This window comes from Mesoplodon mirus, assembly GCF_964341445.2.
Source record: "Mesoplodon mirus genome assembly, chromosome: 9".
Classification (NCBI taxonomy): Eukaryota; Metazoa; Chordata; class Mammalia; order Artiodactyla; family Ziphiidae; genus Mesoplodon; species Mesoplodon mirus.
This window is the reverse complement of record NC_138985.1, coordinates 91,069,388-91,097,274: the sequence shown is the minus strand read 5'-3', so window position 1 is coordinate 91,097,274 and position 27,887 is coordinate 91,069,388. Positions and strand designations below refer to the sequence as shown.

Here is a 27,887-nt window from a genome sequence, read left to right as displayed (position 1 = left end):
CGCGGTTGTCTAGCCGTTAGAGTTAGGAAGTCGGAATGGGGCTACGCTCAGCTTAAAGCTTTGGCCCGGGGGCCGGCCGGTGCTGCTGTGGCCCGGGCGAGCGGGGAGCCCGGAGCGGCTTTTGGGACAGTGCGGGCGAGCCCTGACAGTGTGTTCCTCTCGTGCCAGCGTCGCTCCGCCTCTAGGATAGGACCCGCCCCTGCTCTCCTGCCTGGGACCTGGCGGGCGCTTCTGTCAGGCTGCCCCGCTGCCCTGCATCCGGTCTCGGATAGCTGTGAGGAGCGGATGTGCGGCCTTAGGGACAACTCTCTCCCCACCAGCGTCTTCGTGACCCTCTCCCAGGCTGTCCGAACACTGACGTGGAACAACCCGTTCTGAACCCTCATGGAGAAGTTTGGGATGAATTTCGGGGGCGGCCCAAGCAAGAAGGACCTGCTGGAGACCATTGAGACCCAGAAGAAGCAGCTCCTCCAGTACCAGGCACGTCTCAAGGATGTAGTCCGCGCCTATAAAAGTCTGCTGAAAGAGAAAGAGGCGCTGGAGGCCAGCATTAAGGTGCTGTCGGTATCCCACGAGGCGGATGTGGGCCTTGCAGGTGTCCAGCCTCAAGGCCTCACCTTTCCTGACTCTGTGGATGACCGATGCTCCACTCACAGCGAGGATAGCACTGGGACCGCCACCAGCTTAGATACTGCGGCCAGTCTCACCAGCACCAAGGGTGAGTTTGGGGTAGAAGATGACAGACTGGCCCGTGGGCCACCACCTCTAAAGTCCGAAGAGGCCAGTGGATCGGAGAGCGGCGTTAGCAGTAGTAGTGGGGATGGACCGTCTGGGAGTGGGGAGGTGGACAAACGACTGCACCAGCTGAAGACTCAGTTGGCGACTTTGACCAGCTCTTTGGCTACAGTCACCCAGGAGAAGTCCCGCATGGAAGCTTCTTACCTGGCTGACAAAAAGAAGATGAAACAGGACTTAGATAATGCCAGTAAAAAAGCAGAGGAGGAGAGGGGCCGGCTGGAGGGAGAATTGAAGGGGCTGCAGGAGCAGATAGCAGAAACCAAAGCCCGACTTATCACGCAGCAGCACGATCGGGCCCAAGAGCAGAGTGACCATGCCTTGATGCTGCGTGAGCTCCAGAAGCTGCTGCAGGAGGAGAGGACCCAGCGCCAGGACTTGGAGCTTCGATTGGAAGAGACCCGAGAAGCTCTGGCTGGGCGGACCTATGCAGCCGGTCAGATGGAAGGGTTTGAACTGCAAACCAAGCAGCTGACCCGTGAGATAGAGGAGTTGAAAGGTGAGCTGCAGGCTCTTCGAGATGAGAAGAATCAGCCTGACCCCCGGCTGCAGGAGCTTCAGGAAGAGGCCGCCTGCCTTAAAAGCCATTTCCAGGCTCAGTTGCAGCAGGAAATGAGGAAGGTAATTATCTTCATCTCCTTTAAACATTTGTCGTTTAACCTGAAGTGGGGAAATATTAGGGCTTTTTTTTTCTCCTTTGATAGTTAGAACTAAGTGGCTGCACTGTCGATTTTTGATGCTATTCAAAAAGTTTCATTTGTGAGTCCTGGGAAATCCTTTTCTGTGTGGTGTTGACAGTATCCACAGAGTGTGCTTCCAATAGGATGTGGCGTTTCTGAGTGTAAGCCGGGTTGGAGCCAGACAGCTCTGAGCATCTGGGCATTGGCATCCTCCCAGCTGTGCTCTGTGAAGCAGTGTAGTGGCGGCTGTGCAGTGAAAGGTGGAGTGTATGCTTGTAGGAATATGCCTATATATAGGTAGCAGTGTATTCCTACAGGTAGGGTGGCTGAAGGGGGCAAAGGGAATTTTCTCAGAAGAAATAACCTGTTGTATTGCTTGCAATCAACATTTGCCTTGTCTGGAAAGGTATGCTATTTTACAGAGCCACCTTTCAGTGTGGGGAGAGATCCAAGTCAATTTTGAACTTCCAGGAATATTGGAAGAGGAAAAGAATGTCATATGGTTAAGAGCACACTGCACATGTGAGGTTGGCGTATGAGAAGAGAGAGCAGGAACACTAAAGCAGAACAACAGCAGATCTACAAAGGTTCTTAATGTTGTTTGGTATAATGTGTGTCTGGGAGCAGGTTACAGGAGCTTGGGTTCGCTCCCAAACGAACAGAAAAATTCCCAGTTCCCATTTTTGCCAGGCCACCTCCATCCCGTAACCCTCTTGCTCCCCTCTCTTGCTTTCTCAAAGTTTGCCATCGGGCCTTGTAGCTTTTCTGGATGCATCTCCATCTGTTCCCTTGTTTTCCAGACAGCCCTCGCCGAAGATCAGCTACGACAGCAAGCGCAGCTGGAAGAGCAGAGGGTGGCAGCCCTGGAGAATCAAATATCTGAGGTGTCAGAACTGCTGGGCACCTATGAGAAAGCCAAACAGAAGGACCAGCTGGCCATCCACAAGCTGAAGGAGCGCATTCTTCAGCTGGACCTGGAGAACAAGACACTGGCGCTAGCAGCCTCTAGCCGGTCCCCTCTGGACAGCCATGGAGAGGAGTCCAGTCTGGATGTCAGTGTCCTGAAGGACAAGATGGAGAAGCTGAAGAGGCTGCTGCAGGTTGCGGCCAGGAAGAGCCAGGTGACCTTGGACGTGGAGAAGCTCTGCAACCTGGAGATAATGCCTAGCTCAGAGGCTGCCGATGGGGAGAAGGCCAGCGCGCTTTACTACCAGCAGGAGCTGAAACAGCTGAAGGAGGAGTTTGAGAGGTACAAGATGCGGGCCCAGGTCGTCCTCAAAAGCAAGAACGTCAAAGACGGGAACCTGGGCAAGGAGCTGGAGGAAGCCCGGGAGCAGCTGGCGGAGCTGAAGGAGAAGTACATCTCGCTGCGGCTGTCCTGCGAGGAGCTCGACTGCCAGCACCAGCAGGAGGCTGAGGGCTGGAAGCAGGAGCTGGCCCGGCTGCAGCACATCCACCGGCAGGAACTGGAGCGGAGCCAGCTGGACTTCAGGGACCGCACGCTGAAACTGGAGGAGGAGCTGCACAAGCAGCGGGACCGGGCCCTGGCCGTGCTGGCCGAGAAGGACCTGGAGCTGGAGCAGCTGCGTTCCGTGGCCTTGTCCTCTGGGCTGCCGGGACGTAGAAGCCCTGTGGGCAGTGTGGGCCCCGGGGATCCAGCGGACACATGTGCCCTGGACAGCCTGACCCAAGCCCTGCAACTAGCTGCGGCCAACGAGCCCACTTTCTTCCTTTACGCCGAGCAGTTGGCTCGCAAGGAGGTGGAGATCACGTCACTGAGGAAGCAGAAGCACAGGCTGGAGGGGGAGGTGCATCAGCTGCAGGATCGGCTGCTGGAGGAGGGGGAGCGGCATCGGGAGGAGGTGGGAGCCCTGCAGAGCCACATTGCAAAGAACATCAGGGACCAGAGTCGGGAGGGAGCCAACCTGGAGTACCTCAAGAACATCATCTACCGCTTCCTGACCTTGCCAGACACCGTGGGCCGCCAGCAGACGCTCACCGCCATCCTCACCATCTTGCACTTCAGTCCAGAGGAGAAACAAGTGATCATGCGGCTCCCAGCCGGTGGTAGTTGGTGGCCTTCTGGCAAGAGATGATGCCATTTTCACTAACTCGTCAACTTTCTGTGCCTCTTCTGTGAGAAGGGGCAGGCTCTGGTTTCTCCTGCCTCTTCTCTTACATTATCATTTATTTCTTCACTGTGTTCACCTGGGAGGAATCCTCAATGTGGGCTGGGATTTTCTGCCAAATGCCATTAATGCCATTTTATCCTTGGGCCCTAGAGATACTGAAAGTGTTGGGACAGCATCTTCTGGTGGTGTGTGTGAGGGGAAGCCGGGGGAGAGGTTAGGACTCAGAGGTGCAAAAGTTGGGGGAGTGAGAGTCTTTAAAATAAGGTGTTCTCGGTTTTAATATCATACTCCTAGTGCAGAGCTAGGAGTACATATGACTCCAAAGGGAGTTCAGTTAATTTCTAAACATGCACAAGGACCAGCTGTTTACTCCATCTCATCAAAATCTTAAGTCTGGTCAACTGCCAACTGCTACCCCAATTCTCTGGGGACAGAAATTCAGGCTGGAGAGGGACCAGGAAGTTTGAAATAGGGACAGATTGTCCCCTAGTCCAAACGGCCAAGGAATAGTGAACTTGGGAAGTTCATCTTGGAACTGGGAAGCTTGGAATACTTAGGGCTAGGTATGACCTAATCAATCTGGACAAAACACACCACTTGTGACCATCCTAGAGAGAACCCTGAGCACCAGTTGGATCTTGGGGATTTCCTGAGTGACCTGCTGTTGGCCTGGATAGGGTTCTAGACCTCTCACATTTGTCCCTGCCTTAACCTGTCTGCCCAGGGTTGCCTGAGATTGTGAGTGAATGACTTTGCTAGCTTTCCCTCAGTGTTGAACTTCCATTAAGAAAAATATTCTATCTTTTTACAGAGAGAGGTCTGATCAGGAAGCTCTGATCCTGCCTGGATACAAGGAGTTAGCTCAGAGATTTACACCCTCCCCCCCAAGCTGTTTCTGCCTTTGTAGGGACAGGGAAGAGGAAGAAGATCTGCTGCAGAGGATTCCAGAAGGATGCTCTGACCCTCACAGGAAAGTGGTGGCAATTCAGCTGAGGCCGGGCTGGGGTACTTGCTGCTCCGTGGATAGCATTCTGGCTAAATCTGCACGTCCCTGCAACCAGGGTGTTCATGCATTACTGTCACCAGGGTACTTTGCCCACTCACTTAGGGAGGTCATAGAGTTTCAGTCCGAAAGCCTCGTCTTCCCACACATGTTACTACTAAAGGAGGGGCTCAAAAAAGTTGGGTTCAAACAGTATCACTTCCCTATTCTTTGCTTTCCCCCATTTGCTCTTGCTGGTTGTAGAGATCTTTGGATCCTAAAGACCAGTGCTTTGCCACTGACTGGGCTGATATGTACCTTTCTGTTACTTCATCATAGCAGTCTATTTTGTGAGGGTTTGGGGGTGCAGAGACTGTGATTAAATGTTCTGATTGGGAGGCTGGGTGACCTGGACTGTTTACAGTAGGTAGACTTAGTGGAACAGAAGTGATATGTTCGAATGATAATAACAATAACCACGGAATCATTAAACCTGACCAACTTGACCTATGTGCTTCCTTAATGGTGTGTATACACACACACACACACACACACACACAGAGACATAAATGGAGTGTGAATGTAAATGGGAAATGAAAAGGATGTAAGAAATATTTCATCATATTAATCCATGAGCTTGAATCTAGGGAGGAATACCTCAATGCTTTAACTGCCTCAATTACAGCCCAAATTTCTTAGCCTGGAATTGTGTATGAGTGTTTGTGTATAGGCAACTACACTGGAAAAAAGCCTTCTCATGGGTTTAATGGGCGAGATTGAAACTTCCATAATTACTGCTTTAAACTTTATTTTATTTATTAATTTTTAAAAATTTATTTATTTTTGGCTGTGTTGGGTCTTTGTTGCTGCGCATGGGCTTTCTTTAGTTGCGGCAAGTGGGAGCTACTCTTTGTTGCGGTGCGCAGGCTTCTCATTGCGGTGGCTTCTCGTTGCGGAGCATGGACTCTAGGCGCGTGGGCTTCAGTAGTTGTGACATATGGGCTCTAGAGCGCAGGCTCAGTAGTTGTGGCACACGGGCTTAGTTGCTCCGTGGCACGTGGGATCTTCCCGCACCAGGGCTCGAACCCATGTGCCCTGCATTGGCAGGCGGATTCTTAACCATTGCGCCACCAGGGAAGCCCTGCTTTAAACTTTAGAAGTAATCTGCTTATGAATGCTTTATTATACTTCAAACCAGGATTCATGGTATCCTGGAAAAGTTTCTCCAGGTGTCAAGCTAAACTAGATGATGATGATGATGATGATGATGATGATGATGATGATGATCAAGCTAAACTAAATGATGATGATGATGATGATGATCAAGCTAAACTAAATGATGATGATGATGGTCAAGCTGAGCTACAATGATGATGATGATGATGATGATGATGATGGTGGTGGTGGTGGTGGTGGTGGTGATCATCTCTTAATTTTCTTACCTGATCCTCTTAAATGTAGGATATACTATGATTGTTGTTATTCCTAGGTGGTTTTGGACAGAATAGAAAGATCCATAGTCACAGCTGCTTTCCTAGGACTAATAATTCTGTGCTTTTGACTTTTGAGGAGATATTAAACAAGGAAAGAAGCAAGGCAGTTTCAGATTAATAATTTTAAGTGTTGATATACATAAGGCTGCGAATGCTCCCAACTGAAAGAAAAAGACTTGGTCCCTTCCTACCCTTAAGGACACAAGTTCCTTGTGTTCCCTCCCCTTTCCCCCAAATAAGTTTTCCAGTTATTTGACTGGTATGCCTGTTCTAGATACACTAAGAAAGGAAAGGGAGAGAGAGAGAGAAAGAATTTAGATGAGACACAAAGAAAAAAATTTATAGTTTATTACAAGATATTGAATATCTTGAGTATAGTTCCCTGTGCTATGGAGCAGGACCTTGTTGTTTATTTTATATATAGTAGTTTGTATCTGCTAATCCCAAACTGCTAATTTATCCCTCGCCCCCTTCCCCTTTGGTAATCATAAGTTTGTTTTCTGGGTCTGTGAGTCTGTTTCTGTTTTGTAAATAAGTTCATTTGTATCATTTTTTAGATTTTACATATAAATGATACCATATTTGTTTTTCTCTGACTTCACTTAGTATGATAATCTCTAGGTCCATGCATGTTGCTACAAATGGCATTATTTCATTCTTTTTTATGGCTGAGTAGTAGTCCATTCTGTGTATATATATATACCACATCTTCTTTATCCATTCATCTGTCAGTGGACATTTAGGTTGTTTCCATGTCTTGGCTATCGTAAATAGTGCTGCAGTGAACATTGGGGTGCATGTATCTTTTCAAATTACTGTTTTCTCTAGATATATGCCCAGGCGTGGGATTGCTTGATCATATGGCAACTCTATTTTTAGTTTTTTGAGGAACCTCCATACTGTTCTTCGTAGTGGCTACACCAATTTACATTCCCACCAACAGTGTATGAGGGTTCCCTTTTCTCCACACCCTCTCCAGCCTTTATTATTTGTAGAATTTTTGATGGTGGCCATCCTGACTGGTGTGAGGTGATACCTCCCTGTAGTTTTTATTTGCATTTTTCTAAACAATTAGCAATGTCGAATATCTTTTCATGTACCTATTGGCCATCTGTATGTCCTCTTTGGAGAAATGTCTATTCAGGTCTTCTGACCATTTTTTGATTGGGTTGTTTGTTTTTTGTTATTGAGTTATATGAGCTGTCTGTATATTTTGGAAATTAAGCCCTTTGTTGCATCATTTGCAAATATTTTCTCCCAGTCCATAGGTTGTCTTTTTGTTTCTTATATGGTTTCCTTTGCTGTGAAAAAGCTTATAAGTTTGATTAGGACCCATTTGTTTATTTTTGTTTTTATTTCTGTTGCCTTGGGATACTGACCTAAGAAAACATTGCTGCGATTTATGCCAGAGAATGTTTTGCCTATGTTCTCTTCTAGGAGTTTTGTGGTGTCATGTCTTATATTTAAGTCGTCAAGCAACTTTTTACTTTTGTGTTTGGTGAGAGGGTATGTTCTAACTTCATTGATTTACATGTGTCTGTCCAGCTTTCCCAGCACCACTTGCTGAAGAGACTATCTTTTCTCCATTGTATATTCTTGCCTCCTTTGTCAAAGATTAATTGACTATAGGTGCGTAGGTTTGTTTCTGGGCTCTCTATTATGTTCCATTGATTCATATGTCTGTTTTTGTGCCAATACCTCTCTGTTTTGATTACCGTAGCTTTGTAGTATTGTCTGAAGTCTGGGAGGGTTATGCTTCCAGCTTTGTTCGTTTTCCTCCGGATTGCTTTGGCAATTCTGGGTCTTTTGTGGTTCCATATAAATTTTAGGATTATTTAGAACTGGGATCATTTTAACTAAATGAGAGGAGGATATCAGCTATTACTATACTGTGTTCCAATAATAACCTCCAGTAAAGCTGGGGAAACAGCTTTGGGAATTGGAAATAGAACAGTAATGAATTGGTCACTTTACCCAATCTTCAACCACCTCTACTCTCTCCCCTCCACTCTCTTCCTCTGCCTCTCCCAGGCAGCCTGGCTTACTCGGCTTGATGGTTTTTGGAGCAAGGAACTAGATTCAGACATTTTGGGCTAAAATCTCAGTCCAATCTCCTGCCAACTGTATAACCTTGATTAATTACTTAATCTCTCTGAATTTAATTTTCTTATAATGGGAATAAAGATACCTATTTCAGGGTTATATACTCAGGTTATAAAGAAATTAAGTACAGAAAGAACCAGCACAGTATCTGAAACAAAGTAGGTGGTAAACCACATTAGTTTTTTTTTTTCCCAAGAATTGGCAGCATTGGAAGTTAGACTGAGCTTTTCTTGATTTCTTAGCCACAAATGTTTCCATAAACAAAAGGAAAAATGACTGTCTTTTATCAAGTGCTTGCTCTGAAGCTGACTGCTAGCATTTCCCCTGCGTTATTTTACTTAATCCTTACAGCAGTCTTGTGAAGCATATCTATTTTGCAAATGAGGAAATGGAAGCTTGGCAGGATGAATTGCCCAAGGCCCAGAGCCAGGGACGGTAGAACCTGGATTCAAACCCATTTATCTGAACAGAGCGTCCCAGCTCTTTCTGCTGTCTATGCCGCCAGAGGGCAATGTGGAATCCTGAGGATGCAGTGCTTGCGCCCAGGAGTTCAAGCGGCTGTGTTTCTGGCCTGGGCTGGGGAGGAGGGGGTCCTTGTCCAGGTGGTCCTCTCTTCAGTGGCAACAAACTGCCTTATAATTTCTCTGAAGCCTCATTTCTTTGTAACAGCAGAGCTCTTTCACACTGAAAGTTCTGAAATGGACTCGTTGTTACCGCTCAGTTTTATGTGAGTTTGAGTAGTAACAACAACCTGTTTTTTCCTGGGACCCGGATCTCCTGAATAACCTAAATATCAAAGCTTCTGACAAACCCACAGGTCAGGGAACCCAGAAAAGTGAAGGTCACCTGCGAGCCAGTGATCCTCATGGGTAAACCCTGTCCCTTGACTTCAGCAAGGAGACCATCTCTGGTTCAGTGTAAATTTGTCCATCCCTATGGGCTGCAGCTGAGGGACCACACTGTCTTTCTTATTTGAGAGAATGAATCTAAAGGCTGATACCACTTTACTTGAACATGAGTTTTTTAATGCAAATCACATGCAAATTTTCTATTAGCTGAGGCTGTGCTGTCTGTACAGTCAAAATATTTTGGGGGTTAATATTTAGAGCAGGGTCTGTTGTCTTTCCTTTAGTTCAACAGCTATCAGGTTTTAAAAATGAAGCCTCAGCCTGGGGAATTTCATGCCCCTTTGGGTGGATATCTTTGCTCTGGCATCCTGTGTAGTCCACTGTGATATCTGCCCTACTTGGAGCCTTAGCCAGCTGAGAGGAGCTTTGAAGGAGTCTGGAAGCCAAGCTTGTTTATGTTGGTTTTGAACACTTACATTGTATCACCTGGTTGGATTACATTTCCCAAACCTAGGATCCTTAGGCACACTGTTTTCTCCACCTTCAAAATCCACCCCCCAGCCCTATCCCAGCCATGTGCAGTATGGGCCTATCCTTTCAGACTCAGCTGAAACATCACTCCGTCCATGCTGATTTTTCCGATACCCAGGGATGCTCAGGTACTCCCCTGAGGTCCTTTAGCACTTTGTTCATACAACCTTGGGCACAGTCATTTCTTGTACTTTCATTTTAAATTTACTTCTCTGTCTGCTTGACTACTCTATAAACCTCTCATGGTCATGTCCCAGGCCCCATTCATCTTTGCACTCTCAGGACTTTTCATAATTTGGCACATACTAAATGCTCAATAAACAGCTGAATGAATGAAAAAGAGACTGAAAATACCAATCTTGTACATTCAGAGTGAGAGATTTAATTTTTTGCTAGTGTTGCTTTCTCCCACTGTGCTGTCTTCCTGGTAGTTGTCTCTTCGGCCATTTTAGTGGCTGTGCTGTTTCTCTCGGTCTCTGGGAATATGACTGGAATTGAGTTTAGGTAAATTAGCTTCCTTTGGTTGTTAGAGGATTGGGGGAGTTCTCTTCAGAGCTATGAGGAAGATGGCTGAGAAAACGAGGATATAGGATGTGGCGAGTCCTCTGAGGCTCAGGTGCTGAGCCAAACTTTGGGCCTGAGATCTTCCTCCTGATGAGGACCCCTGCAGGAAGCTTCTGGCAGTGTGTCCCTGTATTTAAGAGACCCCTGTACTTGAGGGGTGTGTAGAACAGGCATCGCCATTACCTTATCTCTCAAGGGGATTAGGGACTTCCTTTTCTTCTATCCTCATATCCTTTTATGGTTGTGGCAAAGTTCTTGTAAATGAGACTTTCTCTGCTGCCTAGGTTTAGTCAGGAACAAAAAAAAGTTGATTTCTTTCTGTGAGTTGACACTTGGTCCTTCAGACCGGCACCCAACTTCTGGAGAGGGACTAACCAAGATAATGCTTGTCTGGAAGGAGGTAAGAGTCGAGAGTGGCACTATCTTTCTTTCTCTTTAATATCTTCCCAGGGAGCTTTCCGGGAGCCTCTTCAGCACCTTGGTCAGCACTTGTGCATGGCTCGTGGTCAGTGAGTCAGCGAGCCCCATGGGTACAGAAGGAAACAGAATTTTCGACAATTTGTGAACCATGCTTTGGAGACACCTGGGGCCAGAATCGTTCACGTTAGCAGTCCCTGGTCATTCATCCACCAGTGGATGCTGTACAAACCACAAAGGTGACTCTTGGGATCTTTCCCAAGTTATGGTGGCAGACTTGGCCAAGAGGCCTAGGGAATCAGAGGCTGATCCAGCAACTAGCATGGGTTCACTAACCACCTCTGTCTCCTCTCTCCATTTCAGCCCTGTTGCTCCTCCAATAAAAATGATTCCTGCCTTGAAGTTGCTTAGAGTCTGTTGGGGTTCTTATAGCATGTTTATCCAAACTGCAATAGCAGGAGGACTCTGTACACCAATAGTGGGTTGGTCAGTGGATGATGACGGTGAAGAGTCAGGGAGTGATCCAGAGTGATGAGGGAAGGCTTCAGGATATGAGCCTGGCCATGAGTGATGATCTGCCCTTCTTTGGTGGCTTAGGTGGGGAAGTGGATCCCACACAGGATGAAAGCATGGACCAAAGACCTGGACTGTGCAAGTCCATCAGAGCATTTATGGAATCGCAGAATGTTCAGTCCGAAAGGGATATTGGAGCTTGCTTGGTATGCTGCTCCCTTAAGAGAAGAGGAAACCAAGACCCACACAGGGCAAATTGGCTCTATCACAAGTTGTGGCTTAAGAGTGAAGTAGAGGCTCTCGTCCAGAGTAGTGGCTGATGGGTAGCGGCTGGGTGGCAGGCAGAGTGGGGCATCGGGTGCACGGTGGGTTCATGCAGTGTGGGTCTAGGTGAGCACAGCAGCGGCAGACGCTGAGGGCAGGGGGCAGTGAGAACTGCAGGCAGCAGCTCTACTGGTGTCTGAGTCTGAGTCTTCCCTCTTCTCCTGCTCCTGCTCTGGGCCTCTTAAAGAGATGCAAGAAGGGAAAAGGGAGAGATCCAGGAGGAGGATGCTATTGGTTCAGCTGACTAAGGGTAGCTTACCCAGTAACTCCCACCCATGGGTGCTCGTGTTTATGGACCTAAATTTTAACCCACTTGTAGGTGAAGTCTGGAATGTGGAGGTTATATCACTGTTTATTCATCAATTCAGCACACACATAGTGAACTTTTACTCTATCCCAGGCACTTTGCTGGGCATTCAAAATATACTCAATGTTTAGCACAGGATGTAGGTTCAGAGATGAATGATTATAATTCAGTGTGGCAAGTGCTGTAATGGAGGAGGAGAAAGGGAAGACAGGACATTGAACACAGTCTGCAAAGAATCAAAGAACTAAAGTGAAGGTGACACTTCAATTGAGCTTTGCAAGACTAAGACAACTGGCATTATCCACATGGAGAGACAGTGGTGGTGAGAGTGGGCATGGGGGCATGTGCAGACAGCAGACAGACTTCAGTAACTGTGGTACGCGGGCTCAGTGTTTGTGGTGCACGGGCTTAGTTGCTCCGTGGCATGTGGGATCTTCTCGGACCAGGGCTCAAACCCATGTCCCCTGCATTGGCAGGTGGATTCTTAACCACTGCGCCACCAGGGAAGTCCCAAGATTCCTGCTTTTAAAAAGATGAGGTGGGGAAGAATAGTATTAGGATATGTATTGACTTTCTATTGCTGCCGTAACAAATTACCCCAAACTTGGTGACTTTAAAACAAAACAAATTAATCATCCTACAGTTCTGGAGGTCAGAAGTCTGAAAGGAGGTCTCACTGGGCTAAAATCCAAGGTGTTCCAATCTGGAGGCTCAACGGGAGAATCTGTTTCCTTGCCTTTTTTCCTTTTCTAGAGGCTGCCTGCATTGCTTTTCTCACGGTCCCCTTCCTCCATCCGCAAAGCCAGCAATGTCAGATCTCTCTGCACCTTCTCTATTGTCACATCTCCCTCTGACTCTCTTCTGCCTCTCTCTTCCACTCTTAAGGACCCTTGTGATTAGGGTTAGGCCCACCTGGATAATCCAGGATAATCTCCCTATCTTAAATTCAGTCAATTAGCAACTTTAATTCCCCTGTGCCATGTAACCTAACAGGTTCCGGAGATTAGGACATGAAAATCTGGGGGGGAGGGATATTATTCTTCCTACCACGTTATATACTTTGTAAGTATTTCATCTGGAAAGAACTTTGGCAAAAGTGAAAATGGAGGGCTTCCCTGGTGGCGCAAGTGGTTGAGAGTCCGCCTGCCGATGCAGGGGACACGGGTTCGTGCCCCAGTCTGGGAGGATCCCACATGCCGCGGAGCGGCTGCGCCCGTGAGCCATGGCCGCTGAGCCTGCGCGTCCGGAGCCTGTGCGCCGCAACGGGAGAGGCCACAACAGAGAAACCCGCGTACCGCAAAAAAAAAAAAAAAAAAAAAAAAAAATTAAAAAGTGAAAATGGAAAATCAAAATTCTTCCTAACTTGTTGGTAATAAGGGCTTCCAGTATTACTGGATAATTCCTAGCAATATTCTTTTTCATGGGAAACCAGCAACACCTAGTGTCTCTCCAAATAAATTTCAGCAGAAAACTTACAGTGTCCTATAATTAAAAAGGTAGAATAGAAGGTACAGCTCAGTGACTGATGGTGGAAAAAGGAAATTCTCACCATTCCTAGAGGGAGAAGACTGATTCTGTCTTCTGTATGTTCTTTAGACAGTGTGAACCCCTACACCCATGTGTACATCCAGAAGTATTTAAATTAATTCTGTTTTGGGCCTGGCACCATGCTGGACTCTGTGATAGATGCAGAAAGATAAGAACATGACCCTCATCCTCAAATTGCACCCAGTCTTATTGGCAGACAAGACACACCCTGGCAATTAAAGCATATGTACCCATTTACAAAACACTGAAGACTTAATGGCCAAGGGTACCAGTTATAATTAGGCTCAGTTGTACATACATCAAAACCCCAAAGAACACTGGCTTAAACAACAGAGAGGTTTATTTCTTGTTCTTGTGAAAGAATTGGTATAGCCCTGGTTTGGCAGTTCCTCAAAAAGTTAAACAGAGTTACTATATGACCCAGTAATTTTACTCCTAGGTATATATCCAAGAGAATTGAAAACATACTTCTATAGAAAAACTTGTACACTAATGTTCATAGTAGCATTATTCATAAGAGCCAGAAAGTGGAAACAACCCAAATGTCCATCAACTGATAAATGGATAAACAAAATGTGGCATAGCCATACAATGGAATATTACTCAACCATAAAAAGGAATGAAGTACTGATACATTCTACAACATGGAAGAACCTGAAAAACATTATGTTAAGAAGCCATACACAAAAGGCCACATATTGTATGATTCTATTTATATGAAATATCCAGAACAGGCAATTCCATAGAGACAGAAAGCAGATTAGCGGTTGCCAGGGTCTGGGAAGTGGGGAGGGAAGGACGGGGAGTGACTGCTAATGGTACAGGATCTATTTGGGGGTGACGAAAATGTTCTGGAATTAGTGGTGATAGTTGAACAACTTTGTGAATATACTAAACCCCCTAAAAACCATTGAATTGTACACTTTAAATGGATGAATTGTTTTGTATGTGAATTATATCTCAATAAAGATACTAAAAAAATACTAGGAGGGTCAAGGAGGCAAAAATGGGTGACGACTAATTAGAGGCCATGAAGAAGAGATGGGAAAAGTACTTTCTGTTAGTTTTTTGCCCCCTTCCCCCCAGTTCTTCTCCAGGCCTCAGAGAGGTTTACCCTTTTCTTTCCCATATATTAGGTCTCCTCTTCCCCCACCACCATTACAGTCAGCAAGCTGTTTACCGTGTGAGGCTGACCTGGCCCCAGACAAGGAGCGAGATGGCAGTTCTGTTCCCTACAGAGATAAAACGGTGAGTAAGCTGATGGAAATAGAGCACGGAATAGAATTCATGCCCCATCCCTCCTGAGGGTGTCCCCCCATGACAGGCACCTCTGATTCTGGGGAACAAATATCCTTTGGGGGGTCCCTGGTCCTGATGGCACAGGGGAGGGGCTCTGTGAGCCTGATACATCCCTGTGGCCCAACACACAGTTTACCCATCTATCTGGAGAATGAAGAATCTTGGGGCAGAATACTCAAAGCTGCCTGTGTCCCTGCTCCCCACGGGAGGTGTGAACTAGCAGCGTCTGCCTCTGCCCCCGTGGTAGCTTTGCTCTGGGTCTTCAAGCTACTCACCCTCCCTTCTGTTCTATTGATAGAGCAGTTCCTCATGTTCTGATGTTTCCTCACAGCCATGTGGCTTTATTCTTGATCTGTTCCGTGTTCCTCCTCTTGTGCTGTACAAGTACAAGATAGTACAAACCAAGGTACTATTTCTTCCAGGACAAGATACCACTCCTCACACCACTGTAAGAGTTATTTTACTTGTTTTGTAGTCATCTGTAGACAGTGCAGGTTGGATCAGGCTCCGTGCATTAGCCTGAGTGACCCATGTTTGCCCCAAGAACTTCCTCCCCGTGCTCATGGGTTCTGGGGATCTAGATAGTGGGATATGCATGGATGTCGAGTCTGAGACAGCAGAGCCACTGTAAAAGATAGCAGCCCAACTATCAAAGCCAGGAGAATTGATCAGGAGAAGTCGGGGGCGACATGATGACTAAATGTAATACGGTATTCAGGATGGGATCCTGGGACAGAAAAAGGAAATCAAGTAAAAATTAAGAAAAAAAAAAAGGGGCTTCCCTGGTGGCGCAGTGGTTGAGAGCCCACCTGCTGATGCAGGGGACACGGGTTCGTGCCCCGGTCCGGGAAGATCCCACATGCCGCGGAGCAGCTGGGCCCGTGAGCCATGGCCGCTGAGCCTGCGCGTCCAGAGCCTGTGCCCCGCAACGGGAGAGGCCACAACAATGAGAGGCCCGCATACCGGAAAAAAAAAAAAAGAAAGAAAAAAAAAGTATGGACCTTAGTTAATAATAACAAATCAATATTGGTTCATTAATTGTGACAAATGTGTCATACCAATGTAAGATGTTCGTCAGAGGGAAAACTAGGTTTGGAATATAGAGGAACACTTTACATTGTCTTTAAATTTTTTCTGTAAATCTAAAATGATTCTAAAGTTAAAGCTTTATTAAATCCTCCAAAAATATATTGTCTCCACCTCCACGAGAGCACTCAGCTCTGACCTGGCCAGACCATTTTAAAGAATAGTGTCCTCCAATATGCCCTCTTTGAAGGGTAGTTATCAGATATCACCTGTATCATCAGTGCAGCCTGGAAGAGTTCCATTGACTTGTGTATAAAAGATAGACTTTTAAAGTCCTGGCTGAGTGGATAGGAAGATGAGAGCATTGGAACAGAAGTACACATTCTGGTCTTAGGCTGAGTGAGGACTTCCAGGGCAATGAGTGACAATGAGTGAGCCTGTGGTAGCCCTGAGCCATGTCCCAGTGACCTCTGACACCATGAGCCATCCCTTCCTGAAACTTCTCTCCTTGGGAGCTATACCTGTTTCCTCTTTCTCCTGTGACTTCCTCTCTTCTTACCTGTGTGACTTGTCTCTTCTTCCTCCACCCATTAGAAAATGTTGCTGTGCACTCGGGTTCTGTATTTGATATTCTCTTATCACTCTGAAACTCTCTTGGGTATCCATCCAGTTTCCTCACTGTCACTGCCACCACTCGTGACTCCTGAATCTGTGTTCTGGTTGGGAGTGCATCCTTGTGCTCCAGCTGCATGTGGTCAATGCAGGGTTTCCAGGGGAGGGACGGACACCTGAGACTCAGTGTGTTCTAAGCCCTGTATTGATTTACCTCTTCCCTCAGCTAGAATCACGGACCCTACTCTTTCAAAATGATGGTTTCATGCAGAGTTTTTATTTTTTATTTATTCTTATTTTTAAACTTTTATTATTATTATTTTTTTGGCCACGCTGAGTGGCTTGCAGGATCTTAGTTCCCTGACCAGGGATTGAACCTGGGGTCCGGCAGTGAGAGCACTGAGTCCTAACCACTGGACCGCCAGGGAATTCCCACATGCAGAGTTTTTAATTAAGATAAAAAAGGTAGATATTGAGCAGTTTGGGAGGAAGTAAAACACACCCCCCCACACACACCCACACACACATAGAATTATGGTTGGTGGCAGTGTGGGAATTACCCAATCAATAGACTATCAAAGCTTGTTTACATGAACTTTTTATACAATACAAGGGGACACAAAATATACATTTAAGGAAATTACAGGTGAAAGTATAATACATTTTACAGCTCCTTCCAGCTCCTTTAGCCTCTCTCCTTTCTGGTTCTCAGCCTCGACTTAGGGGCCACTCTTCTTGGTCACCTTATTTTGTCTTCAGGCCAGGCTGAGTCCTTTGAAGTCTCCTAAGTAGATGGAAAAATCAGCTTTTCTTGTGTCCATCCTCCCTGTGCAGCTAGGTTCTGTCCTTGCTCTCTGTGATGACACCCTCCTGGCCTTGCCCTTCATCCGATCCAGCAGGCTGATGAACCTAGAGCCTCCCATGTGACCTGCGTCCTGAGTCCTTAGCCTGGAGGCCATGGCACTTCTCTATCTGCCCCCCGGCTGCTCGCAGGAACTGCCTTGTGTCAGAGTCTAGGCCAGCAAGCACCTCCATGAAATCATAAGAAAGACCAAAATTCTGCAGTGGTCCAAGGGCCATTTCTTTTCAAAATCTAAAATCTTTATGGATCCAGAAACGGACTGAGGGGTTGAGAGGTGGAATGAGAATCCACATAATAAGATTTATGTTCAAAAGTGGTGCCAAATTATCTAATTTCAGCACTCTGTTGCTTACAGTGTTAAAGTCCTGACACCAGAGGCTCAGGGGGATGTACTGATGAAGATACTTGGATGGATAATACTGGCTCTTTCCCTTGGTACATTAATGCACAGTTGGTTTTTGAGACATCCAACAATGATGAGAAGTGTGCCCCTAAGCAGTTCTGGGCTCAGCTCTGGCACTCACATCTTAATTAGGTGGGTTTTGACTCATCATTATTTAGTTGCCCATTTTTCCTTAACACAGTGCTTTAGTTGTTTTATGCAATTAGAAGGAGGAAGCTTGCAAAAGTCATGACATTACAGAAGAGATATGACAGAAAAAAACATTAACTCCATCTTACTGTACGAATCCCAGCAGTAGTTAGGGACTTACGTAAATAGCACAGCTTAAATTATTTAGCTGACAATCCCTAGTAACAATACCAGTACTTGATTCTTCATAAAAGCAAAAGTGATTAGTCTGCTCTGTAACCTCATCGTCGGAAAAATGTATTTCCCGTTATAACATTTGTCATGACTTCCTTGGGAATGGGCAAATTAAAAACAGAATTTTGACACGTCAAATTGTCCTGCAGCGTGAAAGCCAAACTGAGTGTCTCTTCCACTAGAGGCCTGGGGTCCATGCTGCCTTGGGGAATTTTTTGCCTGGGTGGCAGGCAGTGTGGAAGAAGTTGGACAAAACCTAATTTTCAGCAAGTTCTTATTTTTTCACAATCTTGATGAGTTCTAGGAATAATGCTGCAGAAGCTAATTCTTTCAGGAGAAGAGTGGTTCTAGAAAGATGATTGAGGTTCATGTGGGAGATTTGGGCGAATTTTAAAACTTCCCCTTTGGCAAACAATTTAACTTAAACAGTTAGCAGACTTCTTAGGTGTGTGAGGATGTGAGCCAGATGCCAGATGCCAGATGCCAAGGTAGTGAGACACTGCTTCTGGCCTCAAAAGCTTCTTTCTAACCCTGGACCATCAGCCATTGATGTTTCCAATTCTCCCGAGCACTTGGTTACTTGCTAGAAGGTAGGCGTGGTCATGTCCCTTTCTTTGACCTATAGGAACTCTTGTGTGATTCCTTCACTTCCCTATCCCCTTCCCAACAAGTGACAAGCAGTTTTTTCTTTAACTGCACCCAATCTAGCCCATCCTGACTATTACAGAAAGTTAAGACTTCCTACCACACCTGATGGTGGACAATCAGTGAGATGGCAGATGCAAAGGCACTGTGGTTGGCACATAGTAGGCCTTGGTAAAGGGTATTTTTCTTCCCCCCCTTTCCCTTTAAAAGTCTCATGAAAAATGTGAATTCTTATTTCTCAAAAGAAAGCTGATTCCATGTTCATTTTTACTACAGCAATGTCTAGAAATGTTTACATAAGTGATTTCTTCATTTGGGGGTTGGGTAATGGCAGATATGATTTTACAATTACAATGTGTGATAAAATTGGCTAGTTGTCTCGCAATATTTATTCTCTTCTTCCCCCTTAGTAGTATCTGAGTGGGCACATTGTGCCTTAAGCTAAAAGACATTTGCCAACTCCCTTGCAGCTATGAAAAATTATGTGACTACTGGATAATGAGATGTTAAAAGGAAGTGTTGTGTGGGATTTCTCTGAAGGCTCCTTTTAAGGGAGGGAGTACCCATGTCATTTCCTTTACTCGATGCTGCTGCCTGGGATGTAGATGCAATGGCTGTCTAGCAGCCCTCTTGGACCATGAGGACAGGGGTCCCACACTTGGGATGGTGGAGAGTGAGGCAGAAGGCACTTGAGTCCTTGGTCACTTACTGTAGCACCATACAGGTCATGAGCTCTCTGTTTCTGGATTTGTTCTAGATGAAAGAAAAATAAATTTCTAATTTGCTCAAGCCACTCTTTTTTTCTTTTGGCTGCGCCTCGTGGCTTGTGGGATCTTAGCTCTCTGACCAGGGATTGAGCCCAGGCTCAGCAGTGAAAGCACTGAGTCTTAACCACTAGACCGCCAGGGAATTCTAAGCCACTGTATTTTAAATTTAAATTTTATTTAATTTATTTTTAATTCTGGTAAAAAAAAATAACACAAATTCACCATCTTAACAATTTTTAAGTCTACAGTTCAGTAATGTTAACTATATTTACACAAACTATTGTTGTTTTACATTTTTTGTTTATATAAAGTCAAACCTAATCCTAACAAACACAGTAGAGTGCTTCCCTGGTGGCGCAGTGGTTGGGAGTCCGCCTGTCAATGCAGGGGACACGGGTTTGAGCCCTGGTCCTGGAAGATCCCACATGCCGTGGAGCGACTAAGCCCGTGTGCCACAACTACTGAAGCCCGCATGCCTAGAGCCCACGCTCTGCAACAAGAGAGGCCACCTCAGTGAGAGGCCTGCACACCTCACTGAAGAGTAGCCCCCGCTCGCCGCAACTGGTGAGGGCCTGTGCACAGCAACGAAGACCCAACGCAGCCAAAAATAAATAAAAACAAACAAACAAACAAAACCCACAGTAGAAGCTCTTTTAACTGACCTCCAGTTAACTAACTTGTTAAATTAAGGGTACTCTAGTTCTTCAGTAAAGTGTACTAGTCATTGCCCATCATGTGAATGCTCTTGGATACTAAACTATTCTCTGGGACAGTGTTTCTCACACTTGCGTGTGGCTTGCATTTCTGGACTCCACTTCCAGTAGGTCTGGAGGGGGCCTGAGAATTTTGCCTTTCTAACCAGTTCCCAGGGGACGCTGATGCTGCTGGTCTGGGGACACACTTTGAGAATCACTGATCTAAGGACACCACAGTCTTCTGTCCCTACCAGTGGAGCTGAATATTACCAGGAATCAATTGTGTTTGCCCTCAAACCTGTTTATATGTATTGTCCTTGCGATTTCCTTTAGAATTGTAATGATGTAAACCTGTTTATAGATAATGTACTTGTGATTGTAATTTAATTAAATATCACATAAACTTGTGAAAAAGTAGTCAAAAAAAGAATTGTTACTATGAAACTAAGCTGAGTACTTTGGAATGACTTAATATAGATACTCACTAAAATAGTGCTGCCGAGTTACGTTTGGTGGGGCAACTATTAAAGATCAGGAAAAAAATCTATAAAAATTCAGAGAAATCATGCATTCAAATTACTTTAAAAGTGTCTTTAAAATATTGTTTTACTTTAAATAAATCAAGTCTACAAATTGTAAATGATGCGTTATGGCTGCGATTTATTAAACAAAGACAAAATAGAACTTCAATCAATGAACCCAATCTTTTTTTTTATAAATTTATTTATTTATTTTTGGTTGTGTTGGGTCTTCGTTGCTGCACACGGGCTTTCTCTAGTTGCGGCGAGCGGGGGCTACTCTTCATTGTGGTTCATGGGCTTCTCATTGTCGTGGCTTCTCTTATTGTAGAGCACGGGCTCTAGGCGCGTGGGCTTCAGTAGTTGTGGCTCGCAGGCTCTAGAGCGCAGGCTCAGTAGCTGTGGCACACGGGCTTAGTTGCTTTGCGGCATGTGGGATCTTCCTGGGCCAGGGCTCGAATCCGTGTCCCCTGCATTGGCAGGTGGATTCTTTTTTTTTTTTTTTTTTCAGGCTCCGGATGCGCAGGCTCAGCGGCCATGGCTCACGGGCCCAGCCGCTCCGCGGCATGTGGGATCTTCCCGGACCGGGGCACAAACCTGTGTCCCCTACATCGGCAGGTGGACTCTCAATCACTGCGCCACCAGGGAATGTTTTGTCCTGTTTTGTTTTGCTTTTTTGCTGTTGTTTTTGGCCTCACTGAGCGGCACGTGGGATCTTAGTTCCCCAACTAGGGATCAAACTCGTGCCCCCTGCCGTGGAAGTGCAGAGTCTTAACTATTGGACTGCCAGGGAATTCCCAAGTGAACCCAATCTTTAAAACACACAAAAAAAAAACCTTTGGAAAATTGGCAAACAAGTGCATGCTTAAACATTTTAAATTAAAATAACATTATAAACTAAAATAAAACATTTAAATAAAAATAAACTCTTTAAAGTATCTTCCCTGTTTCCTTGCTTTTTTAGTTAACTGATGGTCTTACTCTAGTTTACCCAAAATTCAGAGCCTGTGGAAAAGGCTTATATGCTATTACTTTAATCGGGATACAACCCAAGCAGGATGAAGAAAAGGAGAGTAAGTCCAGGAAGGAGAGAGAGCTAATATGAAAATGCCCAACTGAGCCAGCCTGCACTTGGAATCAAGTGGGACTGATTTCTTATAGGACAGTTTTCCGAGAAACTACTCTTCAGGACAGTATGTCTGGATTAAGGAGGGAGAAGAATTTACTTGTCTCCCATCTTCCATTGGTTAACAGTTTGCTCCACAGGGTGTTAATTCTTTTACACTCCCATTTGGGCATGCATGGGCACCAGGGCCGGCTTCCTGGGCATGTGACCAATGAAGTCATAGCCGAGCTCAGAAGGGGGTCCACTCTTGAGGTTTAATGCTCTGTAGTCACTGCCTGGAAAGTCTTAATAATTTTATTTCTGAATTTGTGTTTTGTAAGTGAAGTCTGAGGGACAGTGCAGCCTGCGCTGAGGGACTTGGAGCTTCTGCTCATGGTGGTCTCTTCTTTTCACTACCTCTCTGAGATGGGTTCTCAGTGCCCAGCTTTGTGCCACTGAGTCATTGGCAGTGCCCTGGATACTTGAAATGGTCTGCACTCACCCAGTGAGTACCTCTCTGCCTGAGGGAGTGCAACATGAAATAGCAGGTAAAATATACCTTGACAGGTCAAGAGAGAGACTGTGGAAGAAAGAAAAAAGCTTCTTTCCTGTTTTTGAACAAGCAACTTCACATTTTCATTTTGTACTGCGAATTCTGCAGCTGGCCCTGAGGGGCACTGAGTGGGTCTGTGTGTACCATGCCTTGGTGTCAGTGGGGATGCCTCAGGGCAAAGTATGGGAGTGTGAAACATAGTGTGGAGCAAGGTGCTACCGGGTTTTCTCTGCCTGAAGTAGGTCAGAGGCCATGTGGACGAGGTCACTACAATTGCAGCTATGTCTGGAACAACTGGCCAAAGGCCCTGTTGATGGTGAGACCATGAAGATCTGGACTGGCACATGAGAGATGCTGATACAGTTCTCCTCCTGCATCTCTCAAATCAGCTCCACCCTCCCACTGTATCTGGCTCTCACACTGTGATCTGTGGCCTTCATTTTTGTGACGTGAAGTTGTTTTCATGTCTTCCCTGAGAAACGAGGGACGTGTTCAGTAATTCACAACTTGATGGCCAGCCATAATTTCTGAAAAGATTTAAGGTAACAGAGTTAGCAGAATGGTCTACAGTCCCTGATGCTGCAACCTGTCCCTTGGCTGTAATAGATATTCATCATCGTTTCCCTCCACCACTCTACATCCCTCTCTCCCTTGGCCAGCACTTGGCTGGTCTGAGTTCCTTTGCTGGTAGACTGACCTAGACCTTCATCTTTGGGGGATCTGAATCCTTAGTTGCCTTAACTTGGTCAGGTACTGGTTGCTCAATTGTCCATCCATTGTTATCAAAGGGCAAGGAAGCACCAAGAGATACTACAGCAAGGCCCCTGGGTTTCAGACATACTCCTTCCTGACCCCATGTGTAGCATCAGTGCTAGCTCCTCATGGTAATCAGAAATAAATTCATGTATTTGCATGTTGGTCTACTGGAATGAGGAGATGAAAGTGACCAAGTAGGGGTTGAGGCCTCGAGGTTAGTAGAACTCTTACTGTGTTCCCTGGTGGAAGTATCCTCACCCAGGACCAGGACTGCTAATGCATCAGAGCCTAAGGCTAAAGAAATGGGAAGCACAAATTCTGTGAATGAGTCACTGGGAGTGATAGTGAGAAGGGTTAATCCTACCTCCACTCGTCGGTTCTTGGTCTTGGGTCTTCTAGCTGTTGGACACATAGAACCAGGTTCTGCCTGTTGATTCAATACCTACACCAAATCCTGGAATAGAGCATAATAATTCCAGCACCTTAAATGAGTCCTAACAGGCCATTACACTCAGTACTAGCCTGAATGTTTCAGGGTGATGAGGCATAAGGCAGTGGAGTCTGGTTATGTGTCCCTTCCTCTGCTGTAAAATTGGTCCCTTGGAACAAGGCAATATCATGTGTGATATAATGTTTTTAGAAGAGGCATTTGTAAACCTTAAATGGCGGTGCTGTTGGAGGCATTATGAAGAGGAAAGGCAAATCTCATCTAAAGCAGGTGTCAAATCTGGAAAGAACACCTACTCTTCCATCTAGGGTGGAAGGTGATATAAGTATAATTCCTGAGCCATGGTGCCACATCAATAGCTCAGTGTCAGACTCTGCTTTTGGCAGGTTGGGCATTCAGCACTGGTAGCTGCTACATCAGTCTTAGTGAGGGTAATTCATGCTGTTTAGCCCGTCCATAGCATGGTAGCATGGATGAAGGCTATGGATATAGCATGGGTCTATTGCACAAGCACTGTGGTAGCCAAGAAAGAAAGGCTGGCTCATGTCCATAAGACATGTCATCCTGTCCATCTGGTTGGTGAGAGCCTTAACTGGGAAGAACACCCCCTGTGGGCATTAACATGAGATTCAAAGATCTAAACACTTAGGGTCTACTTCCACAGATCCACCCACACACCTTTTCCCCAGACCGCCTTCTTTCTTCCTTCCCTCCTTCCTCCTTCCCCTCCTTCTCTTCTTTCCTTCCTTCCTGCGTGCCTTTCTTTCTTTTTCATTGAAATATAGTTGATTTACAATGTTGTATTACTTTCTGGGGTACAGCAAAGCGATTCATATATATATATATATATATATATATATATACACACACACACACACACACACACAGACATATACATATAAGTATATTCTTTTTCAGATTCTTTTCCATTATAGGTTATTACAAGATATTGAATATAGTTCCCCATGCTATGAGGTAGGACCTTGTTGTTTATCTGGACCTCCTTATTTCTGATATTCCAATCTTGTTCCTTTCAGGACTTGACCTTTAAGCCATTTTTTGCCACTGTTTAGGAATCTATGTATATCTGTACTTCAGGACACTTCATATGGAGTGGATGACCAAGTATACTGCTCAGAGCTCTGCCTACAGGGAGAATTTGCGTTCATCATCGCACCTTAGACCGACTCCTGAGTAATGCAGCTGCAGTATTTTTTTTATTTTATCTTTTTAATTTAATTTGTTTTATTTTATTTTGTTTTTGTACCAATATATTGTTATTGACCCATCTATGAACCAGGCCTGAGTCCTTTCCTCTTCTGTTAATTGGTGTCAAGGGGTCCTCTATGAAGCTGTGGGAGTGAGTTGAGGAAGAGGTGTTAATTGCAATAGAGAGAGGTGTAGGGGAATCTGGACCACCTGTTCAGGTAGCTTACTCATACCTTCTGGACTTGCTCAGGCCCAATCCTGAATACACCATTTTCCATCATATGGTGGATTGCCGCACTTCCCTGACCTTATAGTCATTTGCGTAGTCAATTCATGTACCAAGATCAATCAATCTCTACTAGGTCTCAGTGGTACCAGGAGCTGTTTTTTCAAATGGAAAATAGTTGTTGGCCACGGAAGGTCTGGCCTTGCTCCATAACCCTCGTGTTTTGTGCTAACTCTCCCACTGAGGCTTTCCAGAGACTCTGCACAGTGTTCTTATCCACTGCAGAAACTTCCAGCACCGCCAGAGCTGCTGAGCAATACGATGGCAGAGCAGCTGCACCTGTGCTTGGACTCCTGCCTTCTGAACCCAATCCCAGGGAGAAGAGTGAAGGCAAAGGGGGAGTGATGCAGGAGAGGAGGGTGAGGGAACATGAGTGCGCATCAGTCAATGGGCCACCACTTGGATTTAAAAATGTCTGATTTTTCACAAGGAAAATGTTTTTTTCTATTTCTTTAATTTGTTGTTATATCTATGGATGGTGGATGTTCACTAAACCTATTGTGATAATCATTTCATTATGTACGTAAGTCAAACCATTATGCTGCACTCCTTAAACTTATACAGCGCTGTTATGTCAGTTACATTTCAACGAAACTGGAAGGACAAAAAAGAATGATTGATTTCTCAATCTTGTGAGGTCATTTCCTGGCTTTGATTTTTTTTTTTTTTCAGAGCAGTCCGTATGGAGGTGGAAGGGAGATGAATTTATCTGTCAGCTGCCATCTTGCCTTAGTCAAAGACTCACCCCATGGGGCATTAATTGCCTCACCTATGTGGGAGCTGAGGAAGTCTGCCTCAAAACGGAGGTCCTCAGGCAAAACCTGGAGGTTGGACATGAGAGATGTGGGGTGTGGGCACAAAGGAAGGCAGCTGGGTCACTACCCTGCATAAAAGCCCCTGTGTGCTCCGTCCTATAATTAACATAAAGTCCAGTGATGTACCTGGTCTGGTTCCTGCTCACCTCTCCGACTTTATCTTACACCACTCCCTCCCTCCACCACTGCATTCTAGCCACACTGGCTTTCTTTCTGTCCCAGGTTTTCAGGATTTTGCCCTTGCTGTTCCCTCTGCCCAGAGTGCTGTTCTCCCTGATCTGTGCTGGCTAGTTCTTTTAAAGAGTTCACTCAATCCAGTGTAGCCCGCCAATTTCTGTCCCACCTCTCTACTTCTGATTCTGTTGTTGCTTGTGTATGATCTTTCCCTGGCCCTGCGCTAGGGTTTGAGCTCCATGAGAGCGGAGAACGTGTCATTCTTTTTCACTCTTGTATTTACTGCAGCTGCACCAGTGCCTGGTGCAAAGTAGGCACTCAATAACTATTTCTTGAATGAATGCCTGGGTAGTGATACTGGTAATGGAAGTAGTTATGACCAAACCAAGACTTCCTCTTTGTAAATACAAAATGCCTAAGAGATATTTGTCAGCTAATTTTTAAAAATGGCATCCTGTTTTCCCATGTGACTGAAGAAAAACATAGAGGCTGTTTCTAGAGGACTAAAAGTTGGGGCCCAGTGGCCAGGTAGGTAAAGTAGGCTTTCCTACGGTGGATTCAAATTTGGGATCCATCAGTGCAGCTAACTGCCAGAAACTTCATGGCTAATTTCCTATTGACCACGTTGAAGTTCATTCATATGTGTATCATAGAGATGACCAGAGCCTCTAATAGGCAAAAAGAAAGCCTTCCAAGCCCCATCCTGTGCCAGTGAAGCTATTCTGTCATGTAGAAAGCACATAACATGAGACTTATTTTAGAACCTTTGTATTACTATTGTCTGCAGTCTCCAGAGGAATCTTCACATCACTCTTTGGTGTTACATTTGGAATGGTCCTTGGAACTCATCTAGTTTAGTGTTCTCACTTTATAGATGAGGAAAGTAAGGTCCAGAGAGGGAAAGGGACTAGCCCAAGGTCATTCTGTTAGTTAGAGGAAGAGCCAGGACCAGAATTCAGATCTCCTGACAAAGAGTTGAGGCTTTTACAATATACTGTGACAAATTCTCCCTTATTCCTCTGCTTCCCTAAAACAAAAACAAAAACAAAAACAAAACTCAAAGGATTTGCCTTAAACAATGTGCTTGTGAGTCCTGATGGGATCACCATGGGTCTCTGGATCCTGGCAGTGGTGGTAATGATGAAGTGCTGATCTTCCTTTCTTATTTTGCTTGGAATATTTTTTGAATTATCATCAGACAAACATTACCCATCAAGGGAAGTAATTGTGTTTTCATTTAGGGCTCCAGTGAGACCTACATAAAAAGTCACAGGAACATTTCCATTGCAACTAGGTAACAAACGGTCTATTGAAATTCACTAGAAATAAATTACTGTGGATATGTTTTCTCCCAGTGACAGTTTTCTCCTAAGGAATCAGTAGACATGCCTGTCTTTTCCCTTTTGCTTTACAGGTGAAGGTTTGCAGAATTTCAGAAACTTTATCCAGGTCTCAGAAAACCAGAACCATTTTTCTTTGTACTATGATGCTGTAGTTAAAATTTAGAACTATCAGGAAAAGACTCCAACTAATTTGGAAAATTTGGGGGAAAACTGAATGTTTACCTCCGCTGAAAGCAATTTGACTCTATAGTCCCTTTCCTGTAAGACTTCTTTCCCTGTCTTCCTGCCTTCAGAGGTGGGAGGTAGGTAACATTTCCAATTTGCAGAGATTTCTATCCATGTTTGTTTTCTCTAGATAATTCTCAGGATGATTATGAGGATTTAGTTGTTGCGGGGTGGTGCACACCTATGTGCAATTTGAATAACTTAGTCCTGTGCATTTCTAGCTGAGCATGTGACCAAGAAGTTCCAGACCAGTGCTTTATGGTTGGAGCCCCTTGGTAAGCGTGCCCTTTCTAAACATTACGTGGGATGTGACCAGAGCAGCATGATGCTCTTTTGTTTTAAGGGTGGGTTTGGGGAACAACAGGACTTTGAGTTCATCCTTCCGGGAGGGGCAAAAGATTGAACTGAAACTACCGGCTGGAATCGCCCGTTTCCTCCCTCGTGCAAATCACTTTCACATTTGTTGCAGCTGGCCCTGCTCGGTCCCTGAAGAGGCAATTGCACAACTTGCTGCATACGTCCTGTAGCCCTACCTTTGTGCCTCCG

General features: G+C 45.3%; 1 protein-coding gene across 3 annotated transcripts; it reads left to right on the top strand.

Moving 5' to 3' along the window:
• GCC1 (GRIP and coiled-coil domain containing 1) lies at positions 1-27,887 on the top strand. 3 transcript variants are annotated; one of them, XM_082633174.1, is made up of 4 exons: positions 1-1,416; positions 2,276-3,542; positions 14,374-14,485; positions 27,811-27,887. In XM_082633174.1, the coding sequence occupies exons 1-4, from the start codon at positions 385-387 to the stop codon at positions 27,866-27,868; spliced, it is 2,469 nt and encodes an 822-aa protein (XP_082489300.1). In that variant the 5' UTR covers positions 1-384; the 3' UTR covers positions 27,869-27,887. The 3 variants fall into 3 exon arrangements, with proteins under 3 accessions (XP_082489300.1, XP_082489299.1, XP_082489301.1); XM_082633173.1 differs by lacking the exon at positions 27,811-27,887 and adding an exon at positions 20,077-20,471; XM_082633175.1 differs by lacking the exons at positions 14,374-14,485; positions 27,811-27,887 and having other exon boundaries at positions 2,276-5,095.